This window comes from Phoca vitulina, unplaced genomic scaffold, assembly GCF_004348235.1.
Source record: "Phoca vitulina isolate PV1807 unplaced genomic scaffold, GSC_HSeal_1.0 scaffold33, whole genome shotgun sequence".
NCBI classification, from domain to species: domain Eukaryota; kingdom Metazoa; phylum Chordata; class Mammalia; order Carnivora; family Phocidae; genus Phoca; species Phoca vitulina.
In genome coordinates, this window is record NW_022589736.1 from 21636595 (window position 1) to 21649956 (window position 13362).

Below are 13362 nucleotides of genomic sequence, written 5' to 3' on the forward strand. Positions count from 1 at the left end.
GTCTCATGCTCTCTCTCAAATAAATAAATAAAATCTTTAAAAAAAAATAAAAAGAAAAAAAGAAAATAGGGAAGTAAGACAGGAAAAACAAACATGCAGGAATGCAAATTAGTAGTTTAAAAGAAAAGGACTCAACTTTCTAAACAGAATTTAAAATTTTCAAATACACCCAGGCTATGTGTTTGTGCAAAGGTGAAGAATGTTAGACGCACTTGTGACATATTTACAAAATGAATTATCGTTCTCTGAGACTGGTTAATGTTTGCTACCTCCTTCATCCGACGGTCTGGTTACCTCACTGCAGCATGAAAAGCTAGGGTAAATCTCGGATATTTCTGATTTGTCATCTCCCAGACCTGTACCAAAAGTGCTGCTCGAGTGAGATCGAGAACGGTGTCTCCTATAGTGATTCGCCTTTTCTATATTGGAGGGAAAATTTTCACATTTGTGATTAAGTGACTTGAAGAACAAAAAAAAAAAAAAGAAAGAAAGAAAGAAGAGAAAAATTACTTAAAAGTTTAACAAGGAAGAAAAACAGTTTCTTACTAAATAAAAATGCCAAAGCTCAACTATTATAAGCTCTAGTCACCTACTACCAAAGGTCAGCATACATTGCTGAACGATCGTTTATACTCATTGTAAGTCTAGACTTTAAAGGAGAAATGGGGGATGGGAAATGGACAAGAACTAAGAAAACACTGGCAAACTAAAATATTTCTATCAAACGTAACGTCTGGTTAGATATAATCGCTTTCAAGAATCCCCAAGCATACAGCATTTGTTGCCTTTTCTTTGTTTTCTGAAAATTTAATGACAATTTGGCTGATTATGTGGATCAAACTGACTACAAAAGTATTCGAGTCCCTACTTTGCCGTGGGCTTTCAATTTCATTAATGTCAGTAATGAAATGTAGAGTATAAATCAGGGGATAGAGTCAGACCCAAATGATATGATACATCTATTTATATTGTTTAAAATAATTGCATAACTGTCAAAGCTTCAGTTTGTTAAACACTATCTGAAAGTCTGAAATGTCAAACCATTGCTATCACTGTACCCAAACAACCAAACCATTCAGGTTTTGCTTTTAATTAGAAACATGCGGTCTAAATTAAAAGTCAAATAAACTTGCATATCTATACATTGTAAATTTTGCATTATACAAACCCTCAGAGATACATTTTAAAGGTACCTAAAAGTCTGTTTTATTTTAACACGTTCATGATGCTATATAGAAAACCTCCCTGCTGTTTTATATATAAATCTTAACATCTACCTTTAAAATGTTGGAACAGTGTTTTCCATGAAACAAACCTGTATGTCTCAGCACTTTAGTGCAGTCCAAATAACTGCATTTGAAAGCCCAGAAAACCTATAAAATCACATTCACTAATGAAAAGCAGACATCAGGAATCTCTGGACACCTTTCTAAGTGAATCTAGAACAAACGAATCTAAGATACATTAAAAATCCCCTTTGGAAAGTTTGTTTTCATAAATGATTAATGGTATTTTAAAGCTGCATAGCATTTTTTTTTTTTTTTTTTTGGTTTTTCAAATCCTCAACTTTAAAATTTAAATCACACAGTTGGTACCATGAGCTTCTACCACTTAGAGTAGCTTCACTCTCAGGACAAAACCACGTAAATGGGGAGGAACTCAAAATGTAAGCAGTACCAGAGAGCATATGGAGACTTCTAGACTGAATATTGTCTTCCAGGGGATCAAGGTCGAAGATGGAGCCAGGATCTGTACGCCAAACTTTGAGGTCTTTTACCAAAAAGAAGAAATCAACAAATCAAGAATGAATTTTAAAAAGTCAGCATCAGAGTCAAGTGCAAGTCTGGAAAAAGATGCATGTAATCAGCAAACCGGTAATAAGCAAACCCAATGCCCTGCAGACTTCAGAGGAGAACAAAGGGACAGTCACATTCACAAGGATTTAGCAAGAAAACTTTGTGAGCAAACTTCAGTTGCCTGGTTTATTCTTCATTGACCTTCCATCTGGAGCCTGTGACTCATCACCCAACACACCGGACAACTCCCCGCCTCCCTGAACACTCGTGCTCTCTACACACTGAAAGAGGTACAATGTTTGATTTAAACTCCCGATCAAGGACACATGAGTAATTCATAGGAAGTGACTGAGAGGTTTTTGTCTGAGAAAACAAAGAACAAAAACTTCTCTCCCCAAAACAAGTGTTTGAAATGTAGGTAAGTGGCAAGCCCACCTTTCATTGGGAGCCCGTGAGTACAAGCTAACCCACACGAGACACATTTATTGGAAAAGTGCAATAAAGCACAGCACTGATCAAGGAATGGTGAGGGATGGAAAGATGAGCAAGGAGCAGCTTCCAGCTCTCAAGGGACCAGAGACGCATTCACTGCCATACTTAGCAATCAGACCGAGCAAACCAATTCACTCTCCTATCTGAGTTGGAGGCAAAATTCAAATACAGTAACTTCCAGGTTTACCCGTGTCTCCAACTAATGGTGCTCAGGTCCTAAAATGATCTGCACAGTGCAGTATTCACAACAGGAGAGTGAAAAATCTAGCTACGGACAGAAACGGAGCTTGAGTAAAAACAATTAATTAATGAGCTGGAAGTGGAGCTCTGAGTATCTGTAATTTGTATTATGTGCTGGGCACTACCGTCCATCACAACCTAAGTCACTTATGCTTCATGTCATATTTAAGTAGGAACTATTACCATCCCCGTTTTATAAATGGGGAAACTAAGGCATAGAGAGATCAAGTTAGCCGGGCCATTGTTACACAACTAGTAAATAGCAGAGCCTCCAGCAAAAATCAAAGCGGCACAAGTTGGCTTAGTCTGAACTGCTCAGGAAATCTCCAAACCTGCATTTCCCTGCCTGGCTCAGAAGTTCGCTTATTGAACGTACTTCATTTTTCGGCTTCAGAGGAAAGTCCTCAATGGAAAACAGTCTCCCCCAATAAGAAGAAATAAAGTGACTTCCAGATTACCCAATAAGGGAATAATTTAGAGAGATATATGTTGAAGTTTTTTAAAAAAATAATGATTTCTATCCCAAAGGTAGTGAGTACTTAATTCTGAGAGCTCAATTCTAGACAATCTCCCAGTTTCTAACAAGAATTTCACCATCATTCCTGGTCCCTGATCTAGGGCGGAGGACCTCGGTGTAAGCTGTGCACCGTCAGGGTCTCCACCCTCAAGGGATGAATCAGACCCTCTGCACTCACTATCCCTTGTGAGATGTTAATCCAAAGCAATGAAATTAACTCCATGTTACTTTCAATGAAAACATCTCAACCCATCCATCCAATTTACTGTGATCCTTTTACACGATCACCTTTGCAAGATGTGCAAGAGCTCTCAATAGTGTGCAAATGTGTGTGGAGTCCCTCTGTGGAAAGGACTTTCAGACTCACTAAATCATTCAAGGAACTTAGAGCCTGGACCTCAGTACCGTTGCTTTACATTAAGACATTACCCAGTCAGATACACACTTCCCTCACCCAACCCACCTCTAAATGGCCTTTCACTAGTTCCAAAAAAATAAGCTCTTCCCTGTGAAGATTATGGATGAGTGTGGAATGATTCCCAAAAATATTATCTGAGCTTTAGGATTTGACTAGTTATGAAAATACCAACAAAAGTCATTTGGAAGTATGGGTCATTGATATGTATTGAAAAGTCAGTAATTGTCTTTCTAGCCCTGCCTAGGACTCTGGGGTGATCACTGCTGTCTCAGCCGCCATTCAATACTACATTCCTAAGATGTCCCCAGACAGACGAGAAGAACAGTGAGAAGTTTCCTTTGTCTCAGATTTATGGCGCTTGTAAACAGCTCCCGATTATCCCCATTCAGAGATAATATTCAAAAAAACATAAGCTATTCATATTATGGAATACCATCAGAATCTCTCTGGCACTTTTATGTGTGGTAAAAGGACCGAAATGGGATTATTTCTGTTATTTCTGTCCCCCATGTAGACAATGTCTGTAGTACAATGCATTGATCAAACACATAAGTGAAAGGAAAACAAAATAATTGTTCAACCTTTGTTATCACTCATGTCTGATATTTGGGCTGCTTCTTTGCTTAACAAGAACACTCTTAAGGCCAGAAAGTTATTAAAGACAGAGAAGGTCCAATAATAGAAAGGACTGGCACTGATAACCTGGCAAGTACCATGGATCCCATTCAACATGGCACCGACAGCAGCACTTAGCCTGTGGTTCATTTTCAGTTGGGCACCACGTCAAACATCTGAGGAGGAGTCTAGTGAATAAGGAGGCTGATTCGAAAGCTAGGCCAAGGACAATCTTTTTGACTGTGTGGGCCTGCAGAGAAAGACCACCAGCTTACCGACAATGATTCCAGGTCTCCTGTCCATCTCCACAATGTGAGGATGGACGCCTTTGTAGGCCGCATCGCTGACCACTTGGGTGTTTTTCCTCACTCGCTCCGTCACGGGGTCATCTACAACAGGAGTAAAGCCCCTTCCCTTTGTCTTTTCAAAATCTTCATGATATTTTACCTGAAAAAAGGAAAAACAACATTAACTCAAACTGGAATTTCCTGATTGTTACATACCTCACAAAATTTTGATATGGCAACTGCATCTAGATTATTTTCCACATATATGTATCTAGAATCAACTGCATCTAGATTCAACTGCATCTAGATTCAACTGCATGTAGATTATTTGCCACGTATATGTTTCTAGAATCAACTGCATCTAGATTCAACTGCATTTAGATTCAACTGCATCTAGAATATTTTCCACATATATGTATCTTTTCCAATTACTCCAAAAATAGTGTCTGAAATGTCAGCTTCCTAGCATCAGAAATCAAGCGCTGATATTTTCACAATGTTTTTCATCATTACGGTTAGCAGCTCTTTTATATATAAACCAGTGTAGTATATCAGTGAGAAGGTTTAAAAGATATATATATATTTTTTTTTAATCCTGGTGATTCCCTAAAATGTACTAACTTAGGTACAAATTAATTTTCTATCTTTGAACCTTTAATAGGTATTAAAATGATATATTATTTCCACACAATTATCCAAGAAAACAGTATTATTTAAAATTAGATTGAGAGTTACAAATAATTATATATATAATTTTTGTATATCATTACAAAAATGGACATATATACTTAAAACATACACTTTTTTCATGTTCTGATCTGTAAATTTTACTATAGACCACTGAATTGTACACTTTAAATGAGTAAACCTTATCACATATAAATTGTATCTCATGAAACTGCTTTAAAAAACATACACATTTTTTATAGTCTTTGCAACGTGTAAACATACCAAACTCTGTCTTAAAATTAATTGAAAAGAAGTCCAAGCAAATGTTTTTCATAAAATGCATTTATAGTAGTCATGTTAGAAATAAAAACACACCCAAAATATCACTGAGAAAAATTACTTTATTAGACTAAATATGTCCATTACATTTCAGTGTCATTAGAAAGTCCCCCCAGAAGGATGGGCCCATCCACATTTTGTTTTGCATTCATGCTTTGTTAGTTATCCAGATTAATGGTGAACGACGCCGTCAGTACACTTGGTGGGGCCATTCCTTAGTATGTTTTAGTCATGAGAAGAAGGAGCTGGTTGTACCCTACCATTGAAATATGATTTTGTGCTTCTTTGACATATCTCAGACCAGGTGTATCTAAAATCAGACTTGGTCTACCTTTCATCTGTTTATGGTCCTGGGTATATTTTACCTGCAAAGTAAATAGTAGAATGTACTTAACAATAAGACAATTATAAGAAAAAATACTATGTAACTTTTCAAACTTTCCAAATGAGTGAAACACATCCAACATATTCACAATTCTTTCCCAGGGAAGTTGTTCAGTGAATTACCTATCATTCTAGGGTAACAATCTAAAATTTTACTCTCAAAGTTCACCTTGAAAAGCTACAGCAAAGACAATCTAACTCTCTCTATGAACCGAGAACAGATGTGTGAATGACCAAGATTCACTAACAATGTAGTCAGGAAAAGTGGTTATCACACTTAAACAGGAAAAATCCAAACCAAATGAAGGCTAAATGTATTTTCCTGTTTCTAGGATTTCCCCATTTTCCACCGTAACACTGTTGAAGAATGCATACCAAGCCCAAGCATCCCTCTATTTCCTTTTCTTTTTTTCCCACCGTAGAGGGTAAGAAGTGAGGAGTATCAAATCAAATTTCCTTGTAAGCAGCCACAGCTTAAAGGTAGTTTATGTCAAATAGAGTCAGCATCTCTGGACAGAATGCCACTGGAGAGCTATAAACTGTTAAACCTAAATGCTGATTCCCAGGCATAAGAAAGTTCTTCTTGACGGCTGACCAGCAGAACACTGCTGTTTATGAAGCTGGATATGCATGACATCAGGATGGCCATTACTGAGGACCTGAGCACATATGTGCAATTCGGAACTAAAGCCCTGATACTTACTAAGAGAAAGTGTACTATCCAAATAAGACACTGAGGTGCACATGGGACTTTAATGAGTAACTGAATTCTATATTCAATGCATTGAAAGATTTTTTTCCTCTACATCTTACTCTGGAGTAACGAGTCATTTCTGATTTTGTTTTGCTGAGAACATTTGACAATCCACAGTCAATGAAATACATCTGCAAAATGACACTTATTTAACTTATGCATCAAAGACTTTACCACTTTCAAAGACACTGGCTAAAATAACATGAATCACTGTTTAAATGAGCATGATATAGTTTAAAACTAAGCTTTGAATGTAACGATTGGTCACATCTGGAAATAGCAATGAAGGGTTGCAGGATAACGTCAAGTTTTGCAATGGAAGTCATCTGAAATAACACATGTACTTACTGCGTGTATCACAAATGTTGCTTGAAAATACATTTTATTTTCACAAGAAAAAAAAAAAAACAGGACTGCAAGTAAATTATAACGGATGCATCCTTTATAACAGACCAAAACGAATAAAACCACTTGCCGAACTAATATTTTCTTGGTTCTTCTTCACTCTTTCCATTTCAGGAGTTACACTTAAAGCTGTAGCTCTTCCCAGTTGACCTTTATAATAAACCTATCATTTCAGAGAATAAAAAATAAGAGGACTGTGAATCAATTCAACTAAGTAAGAGTCTCACAGTAGCTATTTCAAAGAGCTAGCCAACAGGTGCCTGGGTGGCTCAGTCCATTAAGCATCTGCCTTTGGCTCAGGTCATGATCCCAGGATCCTGGCATCGAGCCCCACATCGGGTTCCCTGCTCAGTGGGGAGCCTGCTTCTCCCTCTCCCACTCCCCCTGCTTGTGTTCCCTCTCTCGCTGTGTCTCTCTCTGTCAAATAAATAAATAAAATCTTTAAAAAATAAAAATAAAAAATAAATAAATAAAGAGCTAACCAAGAAAAGGGAACTATGAAAAAAGAGAATGCTTCTAGAGAGCTAACCATATTTAAAATGCTTGCATCTTAAATCAATCTATTTTCATTCATCCCGTAGCATGAATCCCTGGGAATGGAGTCACTGTGAATGTACTCAAATATATGGGCATACCATCAGTAAAGCTGTCAGAAGCATTGTATCACAAAGGAATAGGAGAAGAAATGTCTTTGTGGATATTACTTAAAGGTACTCTACCCATATACTGCTACGGTTTGTCAGTAATTAACTGCAGCAGAACTTTTGAAAAGATGCCTAAATAGTGACCGACATCATCCATAAACAGGCCAGCATGCTTCCCACTACTCTATTCTCCTTCTCAGTAACCACGTTCCTTTCTGAGACTAATGAAGTTATGTCAACCATGATTCTAAATATATCAGGAAAAGTTGAGCATCTACTTCTCCAAAACACAGTTGTGAGGCAAAGTGCCAAAAAATGGCCTGCCTTTGTCTTATAATCTGCTCATGAGGCTTTAAAAGTTTGAGGAATAAAAGATTTCTTTGAACCTAATAGATTTCCAGGTTTCCTTTTCCAGAGAACCCAATCTATATGTTAATGACTTCAAAAAAGGATTCTCTCAGTGAACTACAGCCATGGATTACAGAAACAGAAGGGGATTAAGAATAGGCCATGAGTTGGTGCCTGAGTAAAACCTGACAGCCCCAATGGGGCCCGTCCCATGTGATCTCTTCAGGCATGCACACTTTATAATTGCCCCCAAGATATCATCCAAAAATAAAGCGACAGTAGCTGGGAGTGGGTGATGGGACAGGACAGGCTAATGAACAAGAACACATACTAGTAGGAAAGGCAGTAGGAAAGCTTATCTGAAGGGCCAAGATGCTAGAAGCTACCACTGCATCCCTTAGGGGACCACGGTAACTGGAAGCATGCAGACAAGATGAGAGGGACACCCAGTGATGGATAGACAAAAACCGTGCTGGCGGTCACTAGGAATGCTAGAGCACGGAATGCCTGGCTGAACCCACCACACCTCAGACCCTCCAACCTTTGAAGTCAACTGGCCGTCCATGGAGAGCAGAATTGTCAACACAAGGTTATGAAAATGTTATCAACACAATCCCTTCATTGACATTGATAATTCATTTGCTATCATAAGAAAAAAAGCTACTAAGGTCACACATTGCTGATGTTCTTCTGGTTTTCCTTAGCTCTCTTCAGCTCCGGTGGATCAGAAATGGCCGTTGCCTGTTTAATTTCTCCTTTGTATTTCACCTGCAGAGGATAAGCGAGAATTTTAATAGAGGGTAGAACGGTCTCCCCCGACACACCGCAGAGGAGGAACCTCAAAATTGACCCTATCTTTACACGTTTTCCCCCACTGTAGTTAGGCAGCCACCTTTCCGTTCATATCTACACCTGGATCCTGATTCTTCTGATGTGGCAAGCACAAAATGTCAGCTGTGCTTCTTTACAATGATTTTTCAATACATACTCTGCTGTCCAATACCGAAGCTAATTGCAAATTCCATAGCTAAAAGCCATGGAAATATGAGAGAAACAAGGGAATGAAGTCACTGCAAGAGAACCATAACGAGGTTGCCGGGCAGCCCAGGGAAGGCTATTTACTCTCATTCTGACCTGAGGCTTTCAAAAGAAGCTAAAGACTCCTGGCTCCTACCACATCCCAGGGGTATTATAAGAATAAAGCAGTATTCAGCCTGATTTTTCTCCTCCACCTAGAAGAACTCACACTCAAATTTTAAAGCCTTTCAAGATTCCCTGTTGGGGAAGAAGAAGGCTATTATTTATTTTGGTAAAAGTTCCATGAAAGGGCCCAAAAAATGGGAAAAATAACTAGTAGGGGGCACCTTTGAAAGGGCTTTCTGAATTGAGGGAGGCCTGGGTTCAAATCCCAGTTCTGCCCTTCACACTATGGGTTCCTGGCATGTCCGCTGACCTCCCCAAGACTCAGTTTTCTGCACCTACAAACCAGAAAAATAAATTGTGCCAACCTCATGGCTTCATATAAAGCACTGAGCACAGGAGCCCTATCAGAGGTACCTCCTGATTGTTAACTCTCACTGCTTTATTAGCAATAGATTACTGATGATTGACTAATGTTTTCCATTTTATTTATATGTTCCCTGCCCTGACCTTATGTCATCGAACCCCAGCCAAGCCGAGTCTTCTTTTGCTCTATTCTAACAGATAATTTTTTTTTTTCTCAGATTGACAACAGACCCACTTCTCTCCAGGTCCTTCCCTGAAAGTAGAGATTTATCTACTCAACTATGAGGTCCATGAGGATAGGAACCAGCTCCCACCCATCTTTGTGTGCCAGTGGAATGCCTGGTAGATTGGGGTGCTTGCTGAAGATTTCTTGAATAAACAACCATGGCTAAATTATAGCAAGACAGTCCCACATTTCCTGGATCGAAGGAGAGAATCAAAGGGCATGCCCTTGAGCACATGACCGTGAAAAGAAGCATCCAGCCCACCGAGGGCTTAAGCTTTTCAGAGAGCACCGTGAAGAATAAAAATGCGTAATGCTTGCCAATAAAGGAGAACACAGAACCACTTGCCGTACTCAGTTGCTCCTGGTTTCTCCTCACCCTCTCCATCTCTGGCGTGACGCTCATCGGCGTGGTTTTGTGGTACTGCTCTTTGTACTGGAGCTGCAAGACAAGGTGCAAGACAGTGTGGAGTTATGCGAAGGAGGTATGCACCCATCCTCCAGAACAGACTAAAAGGAATGCCACGTGGCTACAAAGCATCCAATAGTTAAAATCTTCATTAGGATTGCAAAGTGAAATATGTATCGCTAACAGATGTCTCCATTACACTCATCCCAGACTCCGAGCTCCTTCTTGTCCACATGTTTTGAATGCCACCTTTTGGCGGTGCTTCTTCGAATTGTATTATGTAATGGTGGCCTGAGTTTGGTCGTTATTAGTAATAAGAAATTACCCCTTCTGTGAATTCATTTCTTCATAGCACTAAAGCAACACTATCAAATTACTATTTTATACTTAACAATAAAAAGTGTACATTCTTATCATTAGCAAGGAGGGCTGCCCCCGTCCCATGCTTGCACCTTCGTGACAGACTGTCACTACGGAATCGCACCCCGAACCTCAAAGTTTCCCTTCTCTACAAAGTTCCCACAATGGCAGGCCTGTGCTCTGACTAGCATTATGGAAATCTGCCTTACCTACTGCATAAGAGGGTCTCTTTTTTGGCTGGGAGGATCAGACCCCAACATTTGTGGTCAGTTTTCCAGCAATTCCACGACACCCCAGGAAATAAATGAGCATCCAGCACAAAGAAACAGAACGGCATGTCCGTCCAATGAATTTTTGACAAGCAAAAAGTAAAACTGGAGGTTAAAATCCTATGATGAGGAACTCCACATCTTAATGATTTTCTGGAATTTAAATTTAGTGGAAAGGAATTTTTTTTTCTTGTGAGATATCACAAGACCTGCGGGGCCTGCAGATAAAATGGACTTGAGCTGCGCACCCTCAGCCGTGAACATGACAGTGAAGAGAAGCTTGATCATGTGGGAAATAAATGACGAAGAGTCGCCCCCTCCGGGGGGCTGCTTTCCTCAGTGGGCGCCTTTCTTTGTGCCGTGACATGTAGCTGAGAGTTTGGACAGATTCTGTGTCTGGGATAATGAATTGTCTTAGTTGAAGTGAGAAAAGGTCCAATGTAATCTCTACCAATGGCGGGATATGAGGAAAGATTACTCTGGGTAGTGATGGGAGGGGGGAACAATCTGCTGACCGCATGACGGATGTGGAGAAACTGCTGGAGCCACTTGGCAGTGGATGTAAGTTTGGGGACGTAAAGCTGATATTGGCGACTCCTCCTGTCTTGTTTTCATCCATTCACAAACATGTTAAGTGCTCTCCAAGCAAGATCTCGCTTAATACCCTTTTCCCTGTTTCATAGGTAAGGAAGTTGAGGCTGGGAGAGGTGGTTGGTTTGGAAAAGATATACAGCAGGTAAGGGCTGGAGCTGAGATCCAGCCAGCAGACCCGGCTCCACATTCTTCCCACGACTCCAGTATGGTCCCAATTTCTACCATGTGCACACCTCTTGCCGTATGCTGGGCCGGCTATCAAGAGTGCTGTGATTGCCAATATTAGCCTTTCATTAAATTAACTCACTATTATTTGCAAATAAAGTTATTTTAAGGGGGAGTTATGTTTCTCTGACACATTGAAAACTACTAACCTTTCTTTTAGAAAAAGGGACACATTAAAACAATTTAATCCTTAAACCAAGGCCAGCTCATGGGTGGAGCACCTGCCACTTATATGTGAACCACACTTTGGGAAACACTGGGACTCCTGACTTGCTTCCTTAGGCCCCGAATTACAACTTCTCTCTGTACCATCAGGTCCTTGCCACCTTTTACCCCACGCACTCATCACACTAAACCTTCCCTTCCTTGATCGGGACTTGGACCCTGAACAGATTCGGTTTGCTCTGCCAGGAAGACGCTTCCTCACGAAATCCACCCTAACTTTTATTAATCCTTCAAGATCTAACTCAAATGTTACTCTTCCTCCGAGGGTCTTTCTCTCTCTCTCATGGACATTGCCTTCCTTCTCTGCATTTCCACAGCACTTTGCAAAAGGAATCATTACTTATCATTAAACATAAAGACACTGCATGTAATGTACTCCAAAAGCATAGTAAACAGTCAGTAAATATTAATTATTGTGATAGCATTTCATGCATAATGGGTATTTATTCCCATGTCTGTTTCTCCTAGAGACCTGGAGAAGTCGCGCTCAGCTTTGAATTTCCCCAGAACAAGAACAGAGCAGGCATTCAGTAACATGTCCTTTGATGGATAAATGCACACAGGAGGTGTCATGCTAGTTCAGCCTAAAGATGGGGGGCATCTTAGCCCCACCTTTTAGGAACTGGCCTCCTGCAACAGTGTGCATCGTCCTGGGACTTCACCCGTACAAGTGCCACACCCTCATTGCCTACTGCCATTCAGTAAAGTAGAAAATGGTACTCAAAGAAATATGATCACACATTGCTGATGTTCTTCTGGTTTTCTTTAGCTCTCTTTAGCTCTGGAGGATCGGAAATGGCCGTCACCTGATTCATCTCTTCTTTGTATTTTACCTGCATTACGTATTTAAAAAACAAGGTGGTAGATGATTAAAAACAAAACAAACAAACAAAAGCAATGTGGGTTTTAGTCAACGAGAGGCTTAAAAGATAGGTAAGAATCCTGCATTCGTAACTGTTACACAGTTGAATTTTTTAGACTCCAATTTTCCTTCAGTGGGAACACAAATTTTTATTTTATGGGATGTTGCTTTCAGGATTCCTTTATCCTAAAGTGCAAATAAACTCATATCTATTCACCTAGCCATCACCATAGGAGTTATTTAATTAAAATAAGCAAATGTTGCTTATGAAAATAAATTTTATCATTAGGCAAAGACACAAAAAACCTTGGAAATCATCGTAAGTAATATAATAACTTATAAGTTTCTAGCCAAAAAGCAGTTTCTACTCATTAATGTGTGAGTTTAAATGTATCATGGATTTAAAGGCAAAAGCCAAACTGTGTTAGCTACAGAGTCTTGGGAAGACTGCTTATCTGGGTGAAAGCACACAAATGATCCAGAATAAGGAAAGAAATAAAGTGGCCACAACCAAAGAAGAGAAGAGGAAGGTGGAGGGAAATGTACAAAAAAGCAGAGGCCAAGGCCCCTGATCTCTATCGAAGGCCCCGTGGCAGGAAGTCAGGATCATGTTATACAAATCCAGCCTATATACTGGCATTCACTTTATTCAAAAGCTCTTCCTCCAAATCTATTTAGAGGAAGATCAACCAGACAAAAATGGTAATGCCAGCACACGGTTATGCATGAGACAAGAAACAGCTCTTTAAACTTATGAAATGATTAGTAATGCCATCGGATC

General features: G+C 39.6%; 1 protein-coding gene across 3 annotated transcripts in view; it reads right to left on the reverse strand.

Moving 5' to 3' along the window:
• NEBL (nebulette) overlaps positions 1 to 13362 on the reverse strand; it is a 341920-nt gene that overhangs the window by 27245 nt on the left and 301313 nt on the right. Inside the window, exons 19-26 of one of the 3 annotated variants that reach the window (XM_032425495.1) lie at positions 12460 to 12552; positions 9987 to 10079; positions 8584 to 8676; positions 6987 to 7079; positions 5634 to 5738; positions 4354 to 4525; positions 1678 to 1770; positions 270 to 419 (exon numbers count right to left, since the gene is read on the reverse strand). In XM_032425495.1, coding sequence (XP_032281386.1) covers positions 270 to 419; positions 1678 to 1770; positions 4354 to 4525; positions 5634 to 5738; positions 6987 to 7079; positions 8584 to 8676; positions 9987 to 10079; positions 12460 to 12552 — 892 coding nt within the window. The remainder of the gene's footprint in view (positions 1 to 269; positions 420 to 1677; positions 1771 to 4353; positions 4526 to 5633; positions 5739 to 6986; positions 7080 to 8583; positions 8677 to 9986; positions 10080 to 12459; positions 12553 to 13362) is intronic. The other 2 variants (XM_032425493.1, XM_032425494.1) reach the window with 2 other exon arrangements.